The sequence below is a fragment of the Bipolaris maydis genome (assembly GCF_028858645.1).
Source record: "Bipolaris maydis strain C4 unplaced genomic scaffold PSV08scaffold_10, whole genome shotgun sequence".
Lineage (NCBI taxonomy): Eukaryota > Fungi > Ascomycota > Dothideomycetes > Pleosporales > Pleosporaceae > Bipolaris > Bipolaris maydis.
Window position 1 is genome coordinate 1,606,734 of NW_027093866.1, and position 24,405 is coordinate 1,631,138.

Genomic DNA, 24,405 nt, shown 5'->3' on the forward strand with positions numbered 1-24,405 from the left:
TTTAGCACCCTAACCTCGCCAGTGTCTCTTTACGCCCCAAAATCAACATGACATCAAAAATCCGCATGCCCTCCTCTTGCCCCGTGATCGTCTTCCTCAAGTAATGATACACATCCTTACTCCCCTTCTTGCCTTCCTCCCTGCCATCAATAATCTCCCGCACCTTTTGCATCAAATGGTCCTTATCCCAGTCTTTCTCCTGCACCTGCGCCAGCATCTGCGCACGCATGGGGATATCCGACGACGTAGTTACGGGGGGCGCATTCTGAAACGGTCGTAGCGGGGTGAAGAAGAAGGAGTTGCGATAAAGGAATTCGTTTGCGTTTGTGTAGTTTTCTGCGTCAACTTGGACGATGCGTCTGATGTAGTCTTGCGGGATGGGGGAGTTGACGACGGCTTTCCAGTCGGTGTAAGGGGAATCGGGGCTGGTGAGTAAGGTGGCGATGTTGTCGACGATTTCATCGAGGGCGGGGCCGCCGATTTGGGCGCGGAGATGGGCGTGTTTGCGTTGGAGGAAATGCAGTTTACCAAAAGTGACGGTTGTGTTTCCTTTTGTGAATTTCAAGGAAAAGTTCTTGATGAGTGCTTCGAGGTCCATTACGTCAGTCTTTTCTTTGTGGCTCCAGCCGAGGAGGGCGGCGAAATTCGTAAGGGTTTCGGGGAAGATTTGCATTTCTTTGAAGGCGGCGATATCGGTGTCGAAGTTGCGCTTGCTGAGCTTGTTGCCGTGCTCGTCGACGAGGAGGCCTACATGGGCGAATTCTGGGGGGTCCCAGCCAAAGGCTTGGTACATGGCAATGTGTTTGGGGGTGCTGGGCATCCATTCGCTGCCGCGGATGACGTGGGTAATCTTCATGAGGTGGTCGTCGACGACGTTGGCGAGGTGATACGTAGGTAGACCGTCTGACTTGAGGAGAATGGGGTCTTCGTAGGCGGTTTCGGTGACATGACCGCGTCGCTTGAGAGGGTGAAAGGTGCCGTATATGAGGTCCTTGTAGGTTGGGTATTGCTCGGGCACTTTGAGGCGGATAGTATGTGCTTCTCCCTTTGAGGCTCTGTCGTCGCTCTCTTCCTTGGATATCGGGGCGCATGTACGGTCGTAGTCGGTGGCTATCCCCAGCTTATGTCTGTGTTGGGCCAGCGCATTCAAGCGCTCTGCTGAACAGAAACAGCGGTATGCATTTCCTGACTCCAGCAATTCATGCGCATGCTTTCTATACAATTCGCTCCTCTCTGACTGTTTGTATGGCCCGTATGGCCCTCCCACTTGTGGCCCCTCATCCCACTGTAGCCCCGCCCATCGCAAATCGTCAAAGAGTCGTTGCTCGGCGTCAGGCACGGTGCGCTTCTGATCTGTATCTTCTATCCGGAGAAGAAATTGTCCGCCGGTACGCTTGGCTAGGAGGTAATTGAACAGCGCTGTCCGTAGTGATCCCAGGTGTAGGTAGCCGGTTGGTGATGGTGCGAAGCGCGTCCGTGCAGGAAACGATGGCAAGGCTGTTTTACTTTTCTGGTCCTTGGGTACTTTAGAGCTGATTTGTCGCCGCGAACCCCGTGATATTCGCAGGAGACATGAGCGGCATGTATATGCGGGGAATTGCGGGCGAAGGAGAAGAGAAACGGACATGGCGGTGGTGATGCGACGGCGACCAGAAGCTGCCGGTCCGCGTGTGCAAAATGTCAGACAGGGATCTCTTCTATCTTGACCTTAGTGCGGGCGCGTCTGAACTTTTGCCCGCATTGCAGACTGATCGGCCTCTAGAGAAACTTTGTTGCCCTTACCTTTACTCGACTCCTGGTTGGCAGCCTTGCACATTGCACCCTTTCTTCTTGTACATATACCTTTGAAGCAAACTTTTTTGCCCTCTTCCCTAACCGTCCCATCCATAGTGTCCGCACAAGAGTACGTATCTTCTGTTCATTACGCCACGATTACATGCTGACTGAAGCGCAGTGGATGAAGAAATCGACCTCTACGGTGCGCTTACATGCTTGCCTGGGGCGTATACAAACTAACAGAAACAGAGATCCTTGAGATCGAAAAGGGCGCAACCAAGGTCGAGATCAAAAAGGCCTATCACAAAGTGCGTAGGCAGAGGCGGGCGACGCATAAAGCGACGCATCTCTAACATACCCAGGCTGCACTCGCACATCATCCCGATAAGGTCGCAGAGGAAGATCGTGCAGAAGCCGAGGTCCGCTTCAAGGCTGCAAAGCAAGCCTACGAGATTCTCTCCGATGATGACAAGCGCCAAATGTACGACACCCACGGCATGGCCGCTTTTGACCCGTCCAAAGGAGGAATGGGCGGCGAAGGCCCAGACATTGACGACATTTTTGCGCAAATGTTTGGTGGTATGGGCGGCTTCGGAGGCATGCCTGGAATGGGCGGCATGGGCGGTATGGGAGGAATGCCTGGCGGGCGCCACGTACCTCGTAAGGGACGGTCGGTAGAGCAAGAGTACGAGGTTTCGCTGGAAGAATTATACAAGGGCAAGACGACCAAGTTCACAAACACCAAGAATATTGTCTGCAACCTGTGCAAAGGTAGTGGCGGCAAGCAGGGCGCCAAGAGCAATTCTTGTGCTGTGTGTAATGGAAGGGGTATGTTATTGTTCTCACATCTGAACAGAAGTATTAACCAACCCTTGTAGGTGCCAAACAGGTACTCCGCCAAGTCGGACCTGGTCTGGTCACTCAGGAGACAGTCCCTTGCGGCAACTGTCAAGGCTCTGGACAAGTTATCCCCGAGAAGCAGCGCTGCAAGAAGTGCAAGGGCAACAAAGTCGTTGAGACCAAGAATGTTCTTGAGCTTTACATTCCTCGTGGTGCCCGAGAAGGCGAGAGGATCGTGCTAGCAGGAGAGGCGGATCAACTGCCTGACCAGGAGCCCGGCGACATCATCTTCACTCTTACCGAGACACCTCACGATGTGTTTGAGCGCGCAGGCGCTGATCTCCGTTGTGAACTCAAGGTCACTTTGGCCGAAGCTCTTACAGGCTTCAACCGAGTTGTTGTCACCCACCTTGACGGAAGGGGGATCAAGATGAACGTCCAACAACCCAATGGAAATGTTCTCCGACCAGGACAGGTACTCAAGATTGAGGGCGAGGGTATGCCAAATAAGAAGAGTGACACTAGGGGTGACCTGTACCTTGTAGTGGACGTCGAGTTCCCTCAAGATGGATGGCTCAAGAGCGAAGCCGCCGTGCAAAAGGTCCGCGATGCTCTGCCCAAGGATGAGAAGCCCGAGGAAAAGCATGAAGACGTCGAGGAAGTCGAAGTTGAGTGGGACGCTGACATGGAAGAGTTTGGAGCTGGCAGCGGTGACCCACGAGCTGGTGGCGCCGAGTGGGAAGACGATGAGGAGGGCGAGGGCGGTCCTCAGTGCGCGACTCAGTAGAAACGCTGCGTTGACACGACCTGATGAAATGCATGGTTTTGGCGTTGCCGGGAACGATGATGGGCTTTTTTCTTATTCTTTTCCCCATCACACACATATACACGTCCGGCTTGTTTGTGGACATTAGACTGGGATTCATCGGCTTTTTTCATGCTCATGTGCTTGCAACGACTCCCTACATTGATGCGATTCTTAGGAGAGAAAATACTGATACCCGGATATACAGCTCTTAACGGCAATGTATTGATTGGGAGAATGCAACATAATTCCCTAGGCGGTTTCATAGGTCAGATTAGTTGTGAATGATAAGGGCGAATGTGATTAGGATAGGGTTTGAAGCATCCGCGATCTAAGCCTTCACAGTGAAGTTCAGCATTAGACATGTACACAATAGTCACACAGTCTAAACAGGACATTATCCTATAAAATATCACTAAAATTCGAGCACACAAAAAGTTGGTTATTCGCAGTACCTAAGGACCGTTTTCCTTGACTTCAATGCTTCCGCGAGCCGAGCTTGCACCTGCCTCAGTGCAACTGCCACTACCGTTTGCTGCCAAGACCATGCGAGCGACTTCCCTTACTGAATATCACCCTCCTTCACTCTTCATTTTACCCCTCACAACAAATACAGACCATGCAGCAGCATCAACCCAACCTATTCCCGGTCCCCGATGTTGGACGCGTGCCATCAGCAAGATCACGCTTTCCTGCTCGACCCTCATCCTCACCATCAGCTCCAAATTTCATCATTGTGGGCCTCTTTGCGCTACGTCTAGCAAAGCGACTACTTGAAGGTCTTGAGTACTACCCAGGCCGTGATGCAGACATCATTTGGCTTGTCAACTTCTTAGCGCCCTTCAGTGATGACTACCCACTAGCAAAGATATCAGGCCGTCAGAAAGACGATTACCTCCAGATGTATCCAGCATTGGTATCTCGGATGAAGAAGCAACCCCGATATCCCATCAGGTTCATGCAGATGAATCCAGACCAGTCCATGTACCAGTCCCGACAGTGCGGCGTTGCAGAGCAGCCAAAGAAGATGACGGATGGTAAGTGAATCAAAACACCTAATAACTTGTTCATCGTCTGACTTAAGCCAGTCAAGAGACTAGAGACCATCGACTTTTGCGATGCTGCCAACGAATGGGGCTCTAGCGTTCCTATACCAGCGTGCGAGGCGGAAAGAATGATCGAGCTAGCTAACCAACGGCGTATAGCGGATCTTGACCGTTCACAAAGGCGTGAAGAGGGGCAACATACAAGTGCGAGACGTCCACATTTCGAGTCTACGACCTTTTCACCTGATGAACGCACACGATATATGAACGACAGTTCGCGGAGAGGCGATGAACTCTCAAGGCAAGAGGAAGCACGAACAAGCTCAGGGGCTAGAACGGGCCGGCATATATCTTTCTCGGATGAGAGACGGGATTTCGAGGCAAGTTGTCTACTTCTGGAGTAATATTCATTGGATGCTAACTCATGTAGGAGCGAAGACGATAACTGCACAACCAGACATCGAAGCTCATTTGTCTACAGGCGATTGATAGGTATGAAGCTTGTTTATACTAAGTCAACCAACTGCTCACAGTTTCCAGGATGCTTTTCGAATTACCATACCGGTCCCGGTCTGATGCTCATCAATGCTTCCAGTCCCATTACGTCGGCAGGATTACATGCCTCACTTGCGTACCTAATATCTTTCGATGCGGAACCTCGACATCCAATTATGGAACTCTCGTTATTCTTCTTTCCTTTCCACATACAACCACCTGCTCTATCGGTGCCGCGGTTCCGAGCTTTGGCCTACTTGTCGACAGCATCACGTGAGCCTTCCTAGATTTCGACAAATCGTTAAATGATTAATTTTTTGAAATAAGAGTCAAATGTTTTCGACATACAAGTACATACGACCAAAGTTTCTTGAAAGCATCGCTTCCCGTTCGCTCAGCGGTAATTAAGCAGGAAAACGGCGGATTAGTAGTTAGGTGGGTGACCACTAGCGAATCCCCGCTGTCGTATGTTTTTTTGCGTCTTTGAAATTCCACGGGTTCGGTGTTTTGTGGAAAAAGCACGGAATGGAGTGTTGGAGAATTTTTTTGATTGGTTTTCAGAGGTACAAAAGTGCGTTTTTGGGTCACCAATGGGTTTTTTGGGTGCTGTGTTGAATTTTGGGTAATTCTCGAGCCTTGACCCTGTGTTTTTTTGTGCATTTGCAGGGCCGCTGCTATGTACGAAAACCACTCACCTCGAGCCTGTACACGTGCAATTACCACCGCTCCACAACCCAGACGGCCATGGTTTAGATCCCAGATTACCACTTATGAGAACAACAAGGACTACTGCGTAACTGCGCAAGCATTGGCTGCTACTCACAAATTTTATTACTATTGGCCAACCCAGCAGTAGCTGCAAACACCTCAGATCGTTTCGCAGTTGTGAACAGGCCCACGCTGCCAGCCAAGAGCAGCGTAAAAATTCCAACCATGACCAGCTTGACGGTTGGATTCGAGATATAATAAGGAGCCAGGATAGCGACGAACAGAAGAATTACTGTGATTAAGATGCTGAGAATGGCTACAAATCGAGTCATCAGCTTTTCTGGGATATATGCCATATTGTCTTCATATCGCTCCGCCTAGAAGATATGAGCCTTGGTTGGAAACAGTATGCACTTATTTTACCATAAGAACACTGGGAGATATCGCTGGACAAAACTCGTCAGCATATCCTCGAATTCTGGCTGTTTTAGGACCACGAGATCCTCATCTGTGGTGTAGAGCTTTGCGCTGGACCCGATCATGATGGGCTCTCGCTGTTTGGGAGCCTTATCATATCTGGTCGTATCATGATTGATAGCATCAAATATGCGCACTGGTGGTGGCCCGAGAGATGCAAGTGTGCTTTCAAACATTAAAGCCTCTCCTGCCCACGGGTTAGCCGTCCGACCTTTACAGAGCTACAATCCTGAAATTACTATATTCTCTTAGTTTATGCCGGACTTGAGCACGAGTTCCACGCGAGCCTTTTGCCGTGGATTGCTTCGACCCTCTGCAACCACTTGGAACAGCTCTCAACTTCTCGCGCATTCTTGCGTATCAACGTCTCCATATTCTATACTGCAATCTTCGCGATCGAAACGGTCTTATATTCGCAATCAACAACCTGATTTAGATACTCTCCATAAGGGCAACAAACGAGTCTTGCCTCCAGAGCTGCAGGCTCGCTCTGGAGGTGCAGCAAGTTGCAAGCCGCCAGCTTATCAAACCCCTTCATCTTTTGAACACGATGTCTTATTCGTCTACAACATGCAAAATGCGTGATGGCTTGCGCTATGACATGAATCGAGTGCAAAAACATAGTTCATATAACTACTCGAATGAAGCCATCGGTCCAGACTCAGCAAACAGTTTGGTGTATAGTCTAGCAATATGGCACTTAGCCACTAAGCAAGTCTATGAAGATCATTTCGAAAACAACCTCTATGAAATAGTTGAAATCTACCTATGATAATTATAGATCAGCGATGGAAAATAGCTGTCAGGAGGAGTCCAATATAACAAACTTTTGCAAAAAAAATAATAGCCAAGAGCTGTTCAAGAATCATCTAGGAGAACAACTGGCGAGACGTTTATGCCAGTCGCAAGGGTCGGCGGCATACCTGAGAATGTAGGCGTAGTTATCTTGCCACTTTTCATACCATCATAGAATCAACGAAGCACATCTAGCATCAGCTCAAAAAGCGCCTACACTATATGTTTCCCCTTCACCTTCTCCCTGACCTGCCTCTCAGTGCACATCTTCCAATACCACCTCAGTGATGCCCTCGCCTCAGTCGTAATCGCAAACGTCAGCAACAGCACGGGCACAGCTGTAACCCAAAATACCCACCCCTTACTCTCGCCCGGCAAAAAATCATCCGTCATAGAGAAAATCGCGGCAATAGTCGAGAGCGGCACAAACACCATTGTCACATTCGTAATCTGCGCCAAACTCAACGCATTCCGATTCGCCGCCTGCGCCTCCTGCATCGTCGTAAACTGGAGGTAAGACTGTAAAAACGCTTCGGCCATGGTAATCACCCTGCCGCAATAATCCTGAACCGTAAGCCACCCATCGCGCTCCCACTCCGGAGCGCCAGGTCGGTGTAAGCCAAGGACTTCGAATTGCTCTTTTACTTCTGAGTTGACGAGACCCATGATGTACTTGATGTTTACGACGAAACCGAAGACTTCGTGGTGCCAGCTACTTATCAGGCCTTCGCCGAATTCACGCAGGTAGTCGCAGCGGTTCGTGTGCAAGATGGCGGTGCGTGGGTTTTGCTGGAGTCGCAGCATGTTGAGGATGCGGCGGCGAAGGAAACTGAGGAAGTAACATATGGCTAGTCTGCGGGCTACGTCTGTGCAGCTGCGGGGGCCGATGGAGTGTGCAGGCTTGTCGGGGGTGAGAGATAGTATGTCATCGAATATAGACTCGTACTTGGGGCGTTGCCAGGTGCCGGTCCAGTCGGAGGGGTTGGGCGGTAAGACTTCCAGGTCGGAAAAGTCCGGGTCAAGACTGTGCATACGGGCGTATGCGTGTTCTTCTGAGCAGTGGTCCACAGGGAATTTGCAACCATTTGTGAGAGATGTTACAGTCTCGCGGACTGGAGGGTCGACTATCAGCACCGCTACAAGGCCCGTCAGCAATGTCTGAGAGTATGTGGAGTAGCTAGAGAAAGCGGCGCCATACAATCCCACGAGCCGTCGTGTCTGACCCCCGAGGTCCAAAAGGATAGGGCGTGGTAGCTTTTTGGCTGGTCGAGAATCGGGGCTTTGGGGTCGTAGCAATATACATGGCGCTGGATGTTGAAGTCGCAGCGAAAAATGTTGCCGTGCACTTCTCGGTCTGCCTCTATGCGTAAAGGCTGAGTAACGGCATATCTAATGCTGAAATTCTTTTCCGAGTACCGGCGAAGGGGGTTGCTGTAGTTGAATTCTGGCGTTGCTGGATCGGCCCAGTGGGCAGCGAAGAAGGTGGGGGGAATCCGTAGCTGCGCACCAAGTATCTCGAGATAGTTGAAACCCAAATCTTCCAATATGAAGAGTCTCTTTCGCGGGTGCAGTTCCTCTGCGGCTAGTGGGTCGTCAAAGTGGGCCTGGAGGCCTTGCGAGTTCTTGAAGATCTCTGGTTCAAAGATTTCATCGTCGCGGTACTCTATCACTGCTACCCTGCCTCTTTCTCTTTCCAAGGTTGTTTGAGATTTCAGATTGCGCAGGAAGTTTGGAAATAACCAGCGGAGTTGTAAGTCGATAAGGTCGTGGTATGCTTCGCGTGCATCCTTGTCACAAAACGTTGTCGATCTCTCGTTCCAGGTACCGGTTGGTGATTGTTTCTCGTCCATGGTCAAATGGTGACGATTGGCAAGACAACTACCCGGCAGCCTTACGACCGTTTAATAACGGTCGCTTCTACATAGCTGGGCAGGGGAGGATGGAACAGCCTTGGGGGCGAAATCCTAGGAACCGTGGCTGTGTGTTGGTGGTGCTGTAGCACAACTATCCTATTGGCCCTGCGATGACTTTGGCCAGGGGAGTATGCAGACTGACTGCAGCATATCACGGAAAATACACCCCCGACGCTCGACTAGGCTTGAGCCGAGGTGAGGGGTTTCTGTCCCTCCTGCTCCCATCGCCACCTCAAGTACGGCTTAAGTTCCTTGTCTGTTGGTATTACCCTTTTCCATTCTGGTTCAATCCCAACCACGCCCTCTGTGCCGCGTAGTCTATCCCGATAGAAGATACGGTAGCTATCAAGTGCATACGCACCCATGCCCGGCAGATGAGCAATTTCCCAACCCTCTCGCTCGTCGTCGGGTCCTAATACCTCTCCTGGCCTGACATTCGTCCCACATCCACGGTCTGGGTAGTGCAACCTCCGGTATCTTCGCTGTCTGCATGGAGGCGCAGCAAGCCAGGCGTCTGCTAGGGCTATAAGCCGCATGGCCCGGATTCTATGCAGACCTATGGGCTGTAGCATGTTGATTAGGTCTTGGAGCGGTGCTACAGATAGTTCTTTTGGAGAAGGATAGGCTGAGAGCAGCTCGAACAGCACCGGTCGGGCCATTTGGCCACGGGTTTGGTTCCATAGAATGGCCTGGACTACTAAGGCATACAGACTATCACAGATTCGTTCTTGGATGAGACCGTACTTGGCAGGTTGGAGGGTCAAGCTGAGTCCTAAGGGCTGAGGTATTATACGAGGATGGTCTTGTTTTTCGACTCTTGTCTTGGTTGAAGAATCCTTCTTCTTTTGGGGAAATGGGACATGTTGTGAGGCGCCCTGCCCGTGTGTTTGATTAGAGGGTTTAATTCGACGACTTCTTGTTACTACTGGCATAGCTGAATAGCCAAAGATAGCCAAAACACTTGATTACATGCAGGAAGACAGGATCATGGCTAGCTGAATCTTGTCATCCGGAAACAACAACTTCACTCCCGCGGCGCTAGCAGCTAGAATCCCTACGTCATCGAAACACCTATGATGTCCTGACGATCGAAACACACCGCCAGCTGGAAATTGTTCAGACGAGATGGTGAGACCTAGAGAAAGCCATAACACCAATTCGTAACACATCGCGCAACGTATCCCACACTAAGGTTTCTTCACGAGCACCCAGAAACCAGGAATTGGGCCTCGGTGCTAATCACCATATTAGCACCGCCGGGATCAAGCTCCATCCCAGCGCACTTCATCCATCCCTCCTTCACGTCGCACCTCATCGTCAAAAAAAAACCTCAGGTCCCTTCATATCGCGACATGACCTAGTAAACCTGCGACCATGCTCCCCATACTTGCCTGAATGCAAAGAGTAAGGCCAGCCCTATGCTATCCCAGCCAGCTATCCCAACCAGCTGCCCCACCTCACCATTTAGCTCCACCCGCAAAAAGCATAGAGCCCGCCTTGCCCACATAATCCGTCATCGGAAGCTCTCGGGTCGTCATCATCATTGCTATCGTGCAAAAAACAAGCTCCAATGTGACCTGTTTACCAACTGCATCCCTAGCCCAAACAAATAAACAAAAAGAGTCGGACCAAAAGGGAAAGAAAAGCACAATGTCTTTTTCAGACAATGGCGACGAAATGGAAGAGTGGGCCGACCAATCGTCTACACAAAAGCGCTACGAAGGCGAAGACACCAGTCCAACCACACCCCGTGAATTAAAGGGCTGGTACGCGTATCCTATCGCCGCTGAAGTAAATCCAATTTTTTTTCAACCACCTCTGGGAACGAACAGAAAAAGAGAGCAAGCTAATAAACGTCCGTAGGTTTTTGCCGTGGTAGCAGTCGGTACGTCACCCCCTCATACCCGCCATCCAACCATGTCGCCTTTTATCTCAATCTCGCTTGGTAAAAGAACCACCAACTTATAAAAGTACACAGGCGCCTTCCTCCCCGTCCTCCTCGAGCAACTCGCCCGCGAAAACGGCGTCTTCTTCTCCGACCCCTCACGGCCATGCGTCTCTCGTTCCACCTCGTCTTCCCGCCGCGCCAGCGAGGGCGACAAAGCCGCAGCACCAGCTTCCTCAGAGCAGTGCATGGTGACCTACCTCGGCATGCAAATGTCAACGAGCAGCCTCGCGCTGTACACGTCGAGTGCGGCGGTGCTGCTGCAAGCCCTGGTCTTGGTGTGTTTGAGTAGTTTTGCAGATTATGGTACGTTAATATTCCTTTCCATTAATTTATTATCTACTTTGAGATGGATAGAGAGAAAGTCGGGAGCAAAGGGGGGGGTGGGCTGGTAAGAAAGAAGGAAAGAAAGTAGCTAATTGGATGCGTATAGGTCCATATCGCAAGAAGATGCTCATGATTACTTCCTACACCGGCTCAGTAGCGAGTTGCCTCTTCATCTTCATCTCCCCGGCGCTATACCAACTCGCACCTATCCTGGTCATCGTCGGCGTAGCGTGCTTGGGATGCTCGTTTGTGCTGCTTAACGCGTTTTTGCCGTTGCTAGTAGCCAACTATCCGGATAGCAATAATACTGCGAGTAGAAAGCCGCTGTCAGAAGACGATGATTCAGCCGTTGAACTCGACAGTTTGAACGCAAACTACGAAGCGGCGGCGTCACGCAGGGAGGGTGCAGAGAGGCTGGCACGCGACTTGGAGCGCTCTGCACAAATCAGTTCAAAAGGTGTGGGCTACGGGTACATGGCTGCTGTCTTTGTCGAGATAATAGCTATCCTCATCATCTTCATCTTCAGCAAGACGTCGGTGTCGAAAACCTCGCCTACCCTCTCGATCCGCGTCGTACTCTTCATGGTCGGTCTCTGGTGGGCCATCTTCTCCATCCCGACCTTACTCTGGCTGCGCGAACGCCCCGGACCCCCTTTACCCACCCAGCAGCAATCCAGCATCTCCGCCTTATCATCATCCAAACTCCGCACCTTTTTCTTCTACACGGCCTTCTCCCTCAAAAGCTTCTGGGTGACCCTCAAAAAAGCTTGTGCGCTCCGCCAAACCCTCATCTTCCTCATCTCCTGGTTCCTCCTCTCCGACGCCGTAGCCACAATCTCAGGCACCGCCGTACTCTTCGCAAAGACTGAACTGCACATGAGTACCATTGCCATTGCCCTCCTCTCCATCACCTCCATCGGCTCCGGCATCATCGGCGCCTTTGCCTGGCCACACATCCAGCGCCACTACGCCCTACAACCGAAAACCGTGCTGTTGTGCTGCGTAGCGGGTATGGAAATCATCCCTCTGTATGGCCTGCTCGGCTACATTCCCTTGTTCCAGCGGCTGGGCTTCATAGGCTTGCAGCAGGCGTGGGAGATTTACCCTATAGCCGTCTTACACGGCATCGTCATGGGCGGGATATCGTCGTACGCGCGGTCCGTCTTTGCGCCACTGATCCCCGAGGGTAGCGAGGCGGCGTTTTTCGCCCTCTATGCCGTCACGGACAAGGGGAGTAGTGCTGTGGGACCGACGCTCGTGGGACGCATTACGGATAATGCGGGGACGATTCGTCCCGCATTCATCTTCTTGGCCGTCCTGGTTATGCTGCCTGCGCCGTTGCTGTGGCGGCTGGATGTTGAAAAGGGGAGGGAGGATGCGAGGGCTATGGCCGAGGGAGATGCCAAGGGACGCGGGAGGTACGAAAGAGTCCGGACTGAGTGATATCTTTGAGCCGAAAGGTTCGAGGGGCCTGAGCCGAAAAGAGGGGCGCGGTATATGATATGAATTTTGTCACGCCTCAAGTGGCTTTTTTTTTCCTTCCCTAGATAGTTTTGGCCTGGGCCCGTCCACAGTAAGAAAAAAAAAGGGTACCGGCAAACGATAAAAATGGCCAATTTTTTTTATACCTGATCTTGTATTTTCGGGCGCTTACTATCCCTGTCGTTGCTCTCGCCGAATCGCTTTCTTTCTCCGAGAGGCTTTGCGTTTGCGCCCGTGGCACCGTCTCTGTCCCTGTCTCTTGCGCCATGTCCATCGGGTCTGAACCTCTCATCCACCCCGTACTCAGCCTTGTCCCTTCGCGGGCGGTCATGCCCAAAGTCACCCCATTTACCGGTGTCCTCGGTCTTCATATCTCTGTACCGTGTGCGACCCTTTTTTCCGAGCTTCGTCATGTCCCTAATCTGCATGTATTCGGGCAGAATCTCGCGGTTGGTGTCGTCTTCGAAGCGGGCGTTCATGAGATTGCGTCGGTCGACGCCGAGTTCCTTGAGTTCGTCGGTGAAGAAGGCACCCTTGTGGAAATACTTTTGCATGTACTGCATTTGGCCCCGGTCGCCTTTTTCTTCCTTCTGTTTCTCGATGAATTCGCGATCTTCGGCCTCGCGCTCGGCGGCTGATAGGTTGCGCCGACGTTCAATCTCGGCACGCTCAGCTTCGGCTTCTTCGATAGCGAGACGTTCCCGCTTGATGCGCTTGAGTTCGCGGAGTTTCCAGGCTGCGTATTCGGCGTCGGGATCGACCCCGTCGGTGTCGTCGATGGCGTTGATGTCGGCGTCTTCGATGTCGTCGTCCCAGTCCTTTTTGCCTGTTGCCTTTTCGGCTATTCGCTGTTCGACCTGCTCCTGTACAAGTGCCCTTGCCTGTTCTTGTCGCCGTGCCTCTTCCTCTGCTGCTAACTCGTCTGCTGACTTGACAGGTGCCGCAATCTTGTTTCGCTCGCTCTTCTTCAGAAAGACTGGTCGCAGTAGTTTCTTTGGCGCCTCATCTTCACTACTTGACTCCTCCTCTGACGACTCCTCCTCATCGCTGCCGCTTCCACTATCACTCCCACTGCCACTGCCACTGCCACTACCATCTTTTTCCTCTTCATCCTCACTCTCAGTCTCGAACTCGTCTTCTAGCGCTTTACGCGCATCCTCACTTTTTTGCCGCGACGCAAGTCTCGACTTGAGCGCTGATGATGCAATAGGTGCCGGTTTTGGTTTTGCAAAAGGTTTTAACTGGGGTTTTTGCTCGTCGTCTTCTGATTCAGATTCTGAGCTCGAGCGCTCTTCGGGTTCTACGACTGTTGGCTTTCCAGCGAATTGGCGCGTGCGGACAGGCTGCGCGGTGAGCTTCTTGGGCTTTGGCGGTGGCATGGTTGAAGGATGTTTGTGTGGCGCGCAAATCGAGTGTAGAAACAGGCAGACCAGTTGGAGCGCGAACGCGATACCGCGGCTGCAAGTGGCTTGGCGCGTGTAAGGCTGAGACCAACCCGCTACATTCATCCCAACCACAATCATAAATTTCAACACTTGATTAGATCCGCTTTTCTAAGGTTGGTTCCTGTATACAGGAACCGATTGTCTTGACTTTTTTTTAAAAGTCTGTACCCGACATATGACGCTGCCCTGTATTTTTGCTTACATATATTTTGCCTTCGACATATCAAAAATCTACGGTAGAAGTGAAAAAAATATATATGCACTTTCTTTCGTCACCCCAGATGATATTATTTTAAAAGAATCATTAAGCCTGTCCTTAGTTAAGTAGATTGAACAAGACACATCCCAGTTACGCTATACAAAATTTATTTACGGTTGTGATTCGTCAGAATAGCACACAGGTGGTCACCAATCACGTGTTCAGAAATAGGCAACACGACATATCATCAGTTCACGCCAATCGACAAAAACTTTGCCCATGAACTACGGGAAAGTAGGATTTAGGAAAAACACAAGAAATGAGCTTCGTCACGTCACCCGGCATTTTGGATCGTCGAGCTAAGGTAATTTTTTCAATTATCTGCTCATCGGAGACAATACACTACTGTTTTTTGATGGCAGCTATTCCACCTTGAATGATCATAATCCAGCCCAGCACTGTTGCCAGCCGTAAAACGCCAGTCATGAAAATTTCATCGTCTGTAACCCGTCAAGCTACGACGGGTTTGGTAGAATGCAACCAATAACGCCTATGAATGCTATGATGCAGTAAGAAAAAAAACTTTGACCAAATCAAATGGCCAACAAAGAGCCTCCCAGTAGTATAATGCACGCTTGAACGCAACAGATATCAGTGTCCACCGGACCAAAAAGCAATGCAAATGTAGCCGAAAGGAGGCTAGTCGAGAGTTGATACACGAAGATGATGTAATGACCCATTTACCTGAAAATAGGTTGTTGGGGGATGGGGAGTTGGTTGAACTGGTTCGTTTCGGGCCAAGCACTACGGTCCATGTAGGGCAGCAAGCCCGACCGACGATCAGTCATGGGCCGACCCAGTGGCTGGTACTGCATTTGATCGTATGCAATATTGCGCGCGGGGTTGTGGATCGATGTTTGGGGAGGTGGGACAAGCAGAGTATGTACACCACGGACCGGTCGATAAGGCGACTGTCGCTGATTGAGAAAGTGCGAGGGCGACAGTTGACGAGAACCAGTTGCAGCATACGACGTACTCACAGGTGACGACCCTGCAGACTGTGAATATGGGCTCACCTGACGAGGCTGCTCGGCAGAGGGTGTGTAGCTGTGAGGGAAAGCAGGAGGGGCCGAGCTTGTAGGAGTGCTACTGGGCTGTGGCCATTGGACCGGTGGTGGGTATACCATGGCCATGGACCGGCCGCCAGGTACAGGCAAGGGGAGCTCAGACCAGGTCTTTGCTTGGGTAGGCGGTACTTGCTGAGGTGGAGGGATCGAGAGGCTCGGCAGAGGCGGCAGGCGGTTCACAGATGGTGGCGGTTCAAACGATCGGTTAATGGGCGTCTGTAGTGTGGGGATTGGAGGAGCGTTGCTGTAGGGTCCAGGGGCGAATCCGTGAGCCTGTCGCTTCGCTGGTGGTTCGTTGGTGTAGTCTGCACTGCGTTTGCGTTGGATCGAACCCAGCTCCGGAAGAGCACCAATCGGAGAAACGTTAGTAGAGGTAGCCTGTGGTTGCAACAGCGGTGTCTTGGAGAGTGCAATGTGGCTCGGGGAGTACATTGAGGCTTGCGGAGACGCTTGTTGCTGAGTGGGCGGCGAGGGGACCACGTTTGAAGGAACGCCGAGCATGTTCTGGGGACCGACTGGGCTGACGGCGCCGGATGCGGGTATCTTGGAGGCCTGGTCAAAGAAGGTGCCAAACTTGCCCAGAATACCGTGCCACTCGTTCCACTTTTCCTTTGAGGTGAAAAGGCTGTAGCGCATGTTGCTGAGGAATTCAACTTCCATGATGTGAACCTCTTGTACTGAGATGCCTGATACTTCGGCCCATGTCTTGTTCGTATACGTGTTGTCATCGAGAAACTTGTTTCCCAGCATAAGCGCTACGGTGAGAAGACGGTATTCGCTGCCGGGCTTTCCCTTGACAGTTGGGTTGGTCTGCTTCAGCCTGTAGATGAAGAGGAGAGCAAGAAGAATGACATTCTGTGCTACCTGGGTTGTCGTCAGAATGGTGGCTACCCATTTCCTGAAGCCAGTTGTAGGGTGTGCATCTGGGACCAGAGGCTGCATGGGCTGGCGAGGTGAGGTTGTGTCAACGACTTGTTTCAGGGTTGCTGAACTCTCGAACCAGAAAAGACAGGTAATCTGCAAAGTTAGATGGCACGCTTTACTCAAAGACGGACATGACACTCACCTCTGCTGCCAGTTGAGGAAGGCCTTCTTGTGGTGTGTTGATGGTTGGTGGGATGCGTAGATTTGGAGATATTGACCACTTCTTCTTTGGTGTTTGTGACGTTTCGTGCGTCTGTTGTTGCTGCCGTTGCGGGCTGGGGCTTCTTGGAGCAGCTGCTGATCTCGAGTTGCCAATTGCGGGTAGTTGGTAGCCATATTGGTTGCCGGAGCCCTGGTTGGTTGGGAGCGAGACGACCCGTAGTGCTGAGCCAGGAAGATCTGGAGGCGTGAGGGGAGCTCGAGAGGCTGTGCGGAGGGGGTCGTGATCGCAGGCGTTGGCCATCCTTGGATATGGAAGCTGCATGGTAGTGTCCAGCTTGGAGGATGGCTGAGGGCCGGGGGCGTAGAAGGTGAAGGAATGCTCCCGCGGGATGGCGTGAGGCATTGGGCGAGGGAGCTGTAGCTCGAGCATGCGGACGGCGGGAGGTGAGTGAGGGTTGTGTTTGGGGGGGTTAGAGCAAGATCAAGGTGAGGGGGCGGTCATGGAAACGGCAGACGGCTATTGTTTGCAGAATGTCTGGCTCGACGGCATATCCAGCAGAAGAGGCAGGTGGAGTAGAGGCCGACTAAAAAGAGCAAGAAGAAGAAGGGGAGCAGGTGGGCCAGGAATAGATGGAAGCAGGGAGCACGATGGCAACTATTGCGGATGACAGCCACCGGGGGTCAATGTTTAGGTGCTAGGCCAATGGAGGCAGCCTTTGTTGGGGACAGCGGGAAGCGACGCTTGGGCGGCCGAGGATGGTGGAGGACAAGGGCGAGGCGAGACGAGGCGAGGCGAGGCGAGGTGGAGGAGGTGGTGGTGGAGGTGGTGGGAGTAAGGGTGAGTGTCGGTGGGCATGGGGAGTAGTAGAGGATGCGAGAGAGAGCGGGCAAGCATGTATGTATTGGGTGGTAGGCGTATGTACTACGGAGGAGGTGTAGGGAGGCGGACGGTCGGGGGCCCGCACACAGGCAGGGCAGACATGGCTTGGGGCCGTTGGATTTGAATAAAACACAGGTAATTCACACACACGGAGTCGTGAAGGGCTCGGAAGGTTCCAGGCAGGAGCGCGAGCAGGGTAGAAGGAACGCCCCAAGAGGCTGATCCAAAGCCGCGCTCTGACATCAACCGCGCCTGCGTGTTGCTAGCCGCGCACGGGCCCGGGGGGCACAACGCAACCGGGGGCACGCCGCCAGGGCAGCGGCGACCCGCCAAGCCGCGCGGGCGGATTAGCTGATTAGCTGACGAGTGCCTGCCTGCTTAGCTGCTGGCTGCTATCGCCTGCAAGCTAAGTGGTCGGAAGCGGGCGTAGTGAGTAAGTGTAGTCTGTCGAGGGAGGGCAGGAGCGACCGACTGCGCAAGCGGCTACCCGGCCGACCGACTGCGACTGCCTGACTGCCTGGCTGGCTGGGCCGGGCTGGGCTAATCGCTGGGCGGGCGGGCTGGCTGGCTGGCTGACTGACTGACTGACTGACTGACTGACGACTGACTGAGGTGTGTGTGCGTGTGTGTGCGTATGTGTGAGAGGAGAGCAATAGGAAGAGGCCAGGCCAGGCCCGGGTCAGATGGCGTCAAAGAACCACTCGCTCCCTCAACCAACCCGGCTGCCGACCACGACCACGACCACGACCACGACCGACCAAGAGACGACGACGACGGCGGCGGATACTACCTACTCCGGCTACTACGGCATACACACGCCTACGCCTACGTACATAGCACGCCGACGCCCATTCCTCCGCCCAAGCCTCCAAGGGAAAAAAGGGCCCAGCTGCGCCGCCCGGCATTGTCATCATCATCATGACTCCCAGCATCGCCAGCGTCATGCCAATCATCATGGTGCTTGTCGTTGATTGTTACTATGTATTATTCCCGTTAGCAACCCTGTCCCTCGCACCGGCCCTCAATCTACCCACGTAGTATCCAAGCATATGTAAGTACTCTACTCAGTCTCAGCCTGCCTCGCCCGCCGTAATACACACCACCCACCCACACATGCACAACCTGGCTGCACATGCGACAACGGCACCCTCGAACCGGCTCCCACTCGCACATGCACCGTGACTTTTGCAGCAGCAGGAATTGCCGGAAGCGGAGGCGCTGAGTGCAGCTTGGGCGGGTTTGCGGATAGCGTCGTGCGAGGCCGTGCAGCTGCGCATCCGTGGTCCATCCAGCAACAATAACAACAATCATCATCTCACTCACGCACGCCTCCACCTCCACCACCATTACCACCACCAATGCCATCTCCACCACCCACACACACACACACACACACACTCACATTTACTACACACATGCACTCTCACACGGCACACACGCACACACACTCACATGTACACACACACGCGCGCGCACATTCACACACTCCTCTCTCTCTTACACACACCCCTCCATCCATCCATCGCTCATATCACTCGCGCCCTCATTTCCGGCCCTGCCGTGTTTGACCTGCAGCGCTTGTCACTGGCCGTGCTGCACCACTCGTCGCCGGCCATGCCAAAAAAGCACCCTGCGATGCCGATGCAAAGACTGCCGTGCTGCCACCACACTCAGAAGCGATACGAACCAGGCCGCCCAGCCAGGCCGCGGACTAGCGGACTCGCGGTCTTACTTTACCCTAAGCATGCCCTAATTCCGAGCCCGAACCCTGTCCAACGCGACGCTTTGCAGGCTGAAGTTTGAGCGGGTGCTGGTGATCGTCAATCTTGTGTTTTTTTCTCTCTGCCCTCCGTCTTGCTTTGGTGTGACTTGCAACCATCCATTGGATCCACCACGCCCTGTCTGTGTCGAGGGCTCGGCCTGCCTTGTCGCTGTCGGGCCAATAGCCACTGCCCACCCTTCCCCGACGCTAGACAGCAGCTGGTTATTGAAGCATGCTCGCCTGTCCACCTGCCTGCTGAGCACTGCTGAGCCCTCCAAACAAGGCGAGGGCAGTGCAAGACAGGGCAACGCAACGCAATCTGCACTGCACAACCGCCCCTGACCAAACGCATATTGCGTTGTCTTGCCTTGGGTTGGGGGAGGGGGGAGGGGGATTCTGTTGCGCGCGCCTCAGTTACTGCATTCTGGCTCCTTGCACGCGTCCACTCAAGCCCCCCGGTGGATGGTTCCAAGATGCCCGAATTAGTTGGCGTGCACACACGGCCTGGGGCACCCACTCATCTCGGTCCTCTGTGCCTTGCCAACAAGTGCTGCCTACCTGCCATGCCATGGCCTCTCCCTCCATCCCTCCCTCATCCAGACCTGACCTGCCGCGGGCTGGCGGGTTGGCGGGTTGACGAGTCGCTGCCTGCGTGCAGTAGTAGCAATAGCAGCCGCAGCAAGCCCACACACGGTGGTTCGCGGATGCTGACCTGTTGACTGCTCCTAGCACCTCCACCACCCGTCCTTGTGAGCGAGCCATGTTTGCTTTCTCTCGACTAACTGCCCTTTGCCTGTCTCGTCTGGCCCACTGCCCATGGCCAGCAAGCAAGCAAGCAAGCACAGTCGGCCATGTCTGCAGCCGACGCCTCCTCTGCTGAGGGCCCGCTGCGCTAACCATGGAACCGTGACGGTGACTGAGATATTGCTTTGGCAGGCAAGTTGCAAGGGATTTGCTCCAGCCCCGTAATCTATCCATAGCACCATCTGTGGCGCCGGTGAAGCGCAGCTTCGCAATGCAATGAAGATGTTGCTGTGCAATGGTGGAGCATCGTTGCGAGCGCCCGTCATGCGCAAATGCTTGCAGGGGTGCCGGTGAAAAAAAAAATCGATGCCCGCGTAATCAACGGCGGCCCTCCATGACACGACACGACACGGACAATGGGCAAAGGCTTTGGCAGCAAGGAAGGCAGAGGCATGATTGCATTGCACATGCCTGTTTAGCTCAAAAGTCTTGTCCGGCGAAGATCAAGTGGGTAATAGAATACGGCGTGCCATCATGTATCGGTTCCATGTCGGTGTTGGGGGGTGGGAGGGGGTCGAGATCTCAAACACGTCCGTCCTCCTTCGCTACAGGCAAACGGGATGCTCGGGATGGCTGTCTAGCTGGTTGTGGCGGCGAATCACTGCCAAGCGCCCTCCAACCGTGGAAGCCCGCTCGCCATGTTGCAATGGTGATGCATCCATCGAGGCTAGCTAGTCCGGGCGCGCTCAGCGTTGAGCACTCGCCCAGGTCAAGTCATACGGTCGGTGTATACATAGACACAAGGACGTCGTCGACGCCCATCGCCTGACCAGCGACGCAGTGGAGACGAAGCCGCCTAGAGGAGCTCGGGGGTCCTCACGGGCGGCGCTCGGCTCCGCTTTCCTTCGTCATTCATCGATTGCACCACCTGCCATTTCATTGCCTTTCCCACCACTGCCACCCCCCTCCCCCCCCGATTAAACTATGTATACGATGATGGGTATTAGCGCGAGTCGTTACCCGACGTGCCCAGCCATGGATATTTGCGCTGCCTGGTGTATGACCCGCCTATGCCAATTGCGGCACATGTATTAGCTTGCTCATATGGCGCGCTGAGACGTACCGTGCTTCTATACGACGCGTACACATGGGGATATGTCATCCATTGTCAATAGAAAACCCGCCGTCTGTTTCGCTGCCATCAAGTCTGCCGAGCCGCACCATGGTAGCTTGTCTAGTGCGACCTGATTGTGCGCCGCAGTCCGGCGACAAGATAACCGCTGCTACTGGGATGAGACAAGGAAAAGGAATCAAAAAATCACCCCCCCCCCATACCCAGTGCGACTGACTGACCGACCGAGTGCAAGCCTTTGACGGCACGCGCAAAACACGAACATCCCTTGTTGCTTCGTCGGCTCTAGATGCAGTCAGAAACGGCCCATCACGCCCTGTCCGCAAATCCGCTGGCCGCTGGCCTCTCCTCGCCTTGGCTTGTCAAAAACCACTGCGCCGCTACGGCTCCTTCAATCCGGACTACCACAACAAGTCTGGCCTTTGCCGCGGCCCTGCAAAAGCACACACGCCCATGGACGCACAGTCTGGTGCAAGCCAAACGCCTCATGCCGACTCAGCACCGTCTGTACTCCTTTGCCACACACACACACACACACACACACAAAACCCACAGCCTTGACGTTAGTTTCTTCACACCGCGTCCTCCACATCCATCTCACACTCATCCCCGCTCTCTGGCGCGCTCAAACAGGTAGGTAAGACGACCCCTGGCGAATAAGCACAGCGGAACCCCACGCAATTACGCCTCTATCCAAACAAAGACCCTAATCCAAGGCAACCGTGTCTGTGTCCAGCTCGACGAATTCTTTGCTCGACTTTGTACATATGCCCTTGTATCAAAGCTATAGTGAGATGCAATCATCCGGCCTCAAGCTCTTGATTGTCGCACAGTGTCACAGCATGCTGACTGGTCAGGCCACCCGGCGGGAGCAATAGCCTTCATCAAGGGGTTATCACTGCTTGCTTTGCACCGGAAATTGAATAGCAATGTATATGTACAAGGGGCCGGTGTATCGATCTGCGCAGTTGTGTATGTGTGTGTGTGTGTGTCTGGTGCACATACACTTACCTTGCTCACATTCGCACATATGACCCAAAGCACCCACTTTCCGCTCATGCTTCGGTCACGACGCATCATGGTCGTGGGTGGATGCGTTACGCCACATGGGCCATTTAGCGAAGGACCCCCATCTCTGTGTGACCGAGTTACATGCCGTCCACCTCACAACACCCCTTGCTTCCAAGGACATGCAGCATGTTCCTTCTATTTGCGCCTACGATAACGGTCCCGACGTCGGCCAGAACCTTGCCAATAATCACTACTACTGATTACTACTATTCCTCCTACTACTTGCACCCATAGCACCATCACCGCCACCACCCATATTATGTCAGGCTAGCTCGCTAACACTGCACCCTTTCTTACTTTGTCATGGGCAATATGCTTTCGCCGGCTACACAGCACATGATCCAAGTTCCGTTGGTCGCCTAGCGTTGGTTTATGGGCCAACGATGATCTTACTAGCAGCACCTTGAAATCAGGTGGTGTGCTCTTTGATACCTTCAGCCACCATGTTACCAGTCCACAGCAACCAACAAAATAACCCTTGTGCCTGGTCGATGTCGCAACACCTCTTTCCATGGTGCATGTCTGTGCTTTTGTTTCTTTCTGATACATCGCAAAGTCACATTGTCATCGCCAACCATAAGTGCTTTGTTCGCTACAGACAGACGCACACTACCAGGGATTGCACGTATGACGGCAGTTTAAACCCACCCCTGGGGAAAAAAAAAGATGGCCGCAGCACCTTTTACTTTGGCACACATACATACACTTCAACTCTCTCCAAGGATTTCAAATGATGAATGTGTACTTTCTCACGTCCACACGAGTCCCGCGCCCCCCCCCCCCCCTGCGCCACCTTGCATGTCATCAAAATAGTCCGGGATACCATGGTTCCCTGCCGTCCAAGAAGTGTACCAGTTTGGGTCATATGCATATCGCCCTAAAGTAAACGACCTGTCGCCACAAGACACAATAATATGCTCAGCCTCGTACAGACAAACAGGGAAGACCAAAAAAACACGCAGGCAAGCCCCCAGCCCGTTTTTTTCTCTCTCTCTCTCTTGAATCAAAGTATATTGGTAAGACGCGCAGCCCTGTCTCACTCAAACTCCGGCTCATGTACGCCCGCTCTCTGCCGGGGGTGCGCGCGCGAGCGCGCCCGCCCAACTACATGTTCAACTCTTCTTTTTTGTCCATTTACACGTATACCGTTGTTCCCCTTGTTCACAAGAGAGAGGAAAAAAAAATGGCCTAGACCCCACCTTAACATACTACACTACACTAACACACATATGCGTTTGGGTTGTTAACCCCCGCCCAGTCGGTCCACCATCCGCTTTCTCTCTCTCTCTCTCTTTCTCTTTTTGGGCGTCTTTGGCAGGTTGCACGCCTGTTCATGTAGTGTACAAACGGTATTATTATTATTTTTTTCGCGCGGTTTTTTTTTAAGTAGGTCACCTGGGCATATTACATGTATATGCCCAATTTTGTGGGGACAAAGTTTCTGGCCTTGGCGCCTCGGGTTGTTTTCGCCACCACTGAGTGTCATGCTGACCGACTGGATAGCTATCCCGTTCGTCAAAGCAATTCCATCTCTGAGATACACCCCTTGGCGAAAGACACCATTCTTAGCTTAGCTCTCTCTCTCTCTCTCTGTGTGTGTGTATGTGTGTTATTCCTTTCTCACTCCGGTCTCATGTGAGTAACTATACTTGTTATCCGTCGTTATCTTTTGTTCTTCTTTTCTTGTTTCCGGACGCTATTCCCGCTTTTCCCTTCATTCCTTCAGTGGATACCCCCTACATACTAACCTCCCCCATTTTTTTTTCTTTTTTTTTCTTCTGGTCTATCTGCAAACACACACACAGACACACAAACGGGCACTTTTTTTTGGCACCCTACCTTCCCTCTTCCACATGGTCCAAAGAGAAAAAAATTCTGCATTACCGGCGGTCCGCAAAGTGAGATAGCAGAAACCGGGGGGTAGCTCTGGGCATCGGATCCGCATTTTTCTCTTCCACGGAGTAATAAGCCACGCATAGCCCATGTCTCTTTGATGATGGAGTTTTTTTTTTCTGTGAGACTCCGAACGGATGATGGGGCTTACGAGGTACATTATGTTCGTATATGTATATGCATGCTTTGAGTATAGTTATCCGACAAAGCAGATAAGCCAATGAGACCGCTTGGATGGGATACAATGGGGAATCTGACGTGCATTCTGTGGGGGGGGGCGGAATTCAGGTCTACAGTACATCCACGTTCACAAGCAAGGAACGGGGGATACCATTGCCTGAAAGAAGAATAGATGTACCTGGGTCTTTTTTCTCTCTCTCGCAACACTTGCACTCTAAAGATTTTTCCCCCCAAAGTTCTATGTCCCCATGTTGTATGTGTGCGTATGTGAGAATTC

At 52.7% G+C, this 24,405-nt stretch overlaps 8 protein-coding genes across 8 annotated transcripts; 3 read left to right on the plus strand and 5 right to left on the minus strand.

Moving 5' to 3' along the window:
• Position 1: 1 nt before the first annotated feature.
• On the minus strand, positions 2 to 1,627 carry PSV08DRAFT_411134 (uncharacterized protein; the record flags this gene model as incomplete). The annotated part of the gene is made up of 1 exon (XM_014227491.1): positions 2 to 1,627. The coding sequence occupies one exon, from the start codon at positions 1,625 to 1,627 to the stop codon at positions 2 to 4; it is 1,626 nt and encodes a 541-aa protein (XP_014082966.1).
• Positions 1,628 to 1,771: 144 nt separating this feature from the next.
• Positions 1,772 to 3,742, plus strand: PSV08DRAFT_206477 (uncharacterized protein). The gene is made up of 5 exons (XM_014227490.1): positions 1,772 to 1,903; positions 1,955 to 1,978; positions 2,026 to 2,084; positions 2,139 to 2,604; positions 2,655 to 3,742. Coding segments are annotated over exons 1-5 (1,299 nt in total). The 5' UTR covers positions 1,772 to 1,902; the 3' UTR covers positions 3,404 to 3,742.
• A 298-nt stretch (positions 3,743 to 4,040) lies between these two features.
• PSV08DRAFT_183416 (uncharacterized protein) lies at positions 4,041 to 4,871 on the plus strand (the record flags this gene model as incomplete). Its single annotated transcript, XM_014227489.2, has 2 exons — positions 4,041 to 4,458; positions 4,510 to 4,871. 2 exons carry the CDS (start codon positions 4,041 to 4,043, stop codon positions 4,869 to 4,871), a joined length of 780 nt encoding a protein of 259 aa, XP_014082964.2.
• A 782-nt stretch (positions 4,872 to 5,653) lies between these two features.
• PSV08DRAFT_184219 (uncharacterized protein) lies at positions 5,654 to 6,332 on the minus strand (the record flags this gene model as incomplete). Its single annotated transcript, XM_066091904.1, has 3 exons — positions 5,654 to 5,759; positions 5,809 to 6,047; positions 6,105 to 6,332. Coding segments are annotated over 3 exons (573 nt in total), but the record flags the coding sequence as incomplete, so codon positions are not given.
• Positions 6,333 to 7,102: 770 nt separating this feature from the next.
• On the minus strand, positions 7,103 to 9,220 carry PSV08DRAFT_377974 (uncharacterized protein; the record flags this gene model as incomplete). Its single annotated transcript, XM_014227487.2, has 3 exons — positions 7,103 to 8,078; positions 8,141 to 8,623; positions 9,217 to 9,220. 3 exons carry the CDS (start codon positions 9,218 to 9,220, stop codon positions 7,156 to 7,158), a joined length of 1,410 nt encoding a protein of 469 aa, XP_014082962.2. The 3' UTR covers positions 7,103 to 7,155.
• Positions 9,221 to 9,336: 116 nt separating this feature from the next.
• PSV08DRAFT_316029 (uncharacterized protein) lies at positions 9,337 to 9,514 on the minus strand (the record flags this gene model as incomplete). The annotated part of the gene is made up of 1 exon (XM_066092665.1): positions 9,337 to 9,514. A coding segment is annotated over one exon (178 nt), but the record flags the coding sequence as incomplete, so codon positions are not given.
• An 883-nt stretch (positions 9,515 to 10,397) lies between these two features.
• Positions 10,398 to 12,758, plus strand: PSV08DRAFT_206486 (autophagy-related protein 22-like protein). The gene is made up of 3 exons (XM_014227485.2): positions 10,398 to 10,646; positions 10,827 to 11,106; positions 11,234 to 12,758. Exons 1-3 carry the CDS (start codon positions 10,506 to 10,508, stop codon positions 12,568 to 12,570), a joined length of 1,758 nt encoding a protein of 585 aa, XP_014082960.1. The 5' UTR covers positions 10,398 to 10,505; the 3' UTR covers positions 12,571 to 12,758.
• PSV08DRAFT_372741 (cyclin pho80-like protein) lies at positions 12,750 to 16,869 on the minus strand (the record flags this gene model as incomplete). The annotated part of the gene is made up of 4 exons (XM_014227483.2): positions 12,750 to 13,973; position 14,408; positions 14,998 to 16,397; positions 16,447 to 16,869. The coding sequence occupies 4 exons, from the start codon at positions 16,867 to 16,869 to the stop codon at positions 12,750 to 12,752; spliced, it is 3,048 nt and encodes a 1,015-aa protein (XP_014082958.2).
• Between the last annotated feature and the right edge of the window lie 7,536 nt (positions 16,870 to 24,405).

Excerpts from the sequence above, each read along its gene's own strand:
- PSV08DRAFT_206486 (XM_014227485.2), top strand. The coding sequence starts at position 10,506 with ATGTCTTTTTCAGACAATGGCGACGAAATGGAAGAGTGGGCCGACCAA. Across the intron at positions 10,647-10,826 it reads CGTATCCTATCGCCGCTGAA|TACACAGGCGCCTTCCTCCC; the intron begins GTAAATCCAATT and ends AACTTATAAAAG. Across the intron at positions 11,107-11,233 it reads GAGTAGTTTTGCAGATTATG|GTCCATATCGCAAGAAGATG; the intron begins GTACGTTAATAT and ends GGATGCGTATAG.
- PSV08DRAFT_206477 (XM_014227490.1), top strand. Across the intron at positions 1,979-2,025 it reads TGAAGAAATCGACCTCTACG|AGATCCTTGAGATCGAAAAG; the intron begins GTGCGCTTACAT and ends TAACAGAAACAG. Across the intron at positions 2,605-2,654 it reads TGCTGTGTGTAATGGAAGGG|GTGCCAAACAGGTACTCCGC; the intron begins GTATGTTATTGT and ends CAACCCTTGTAG.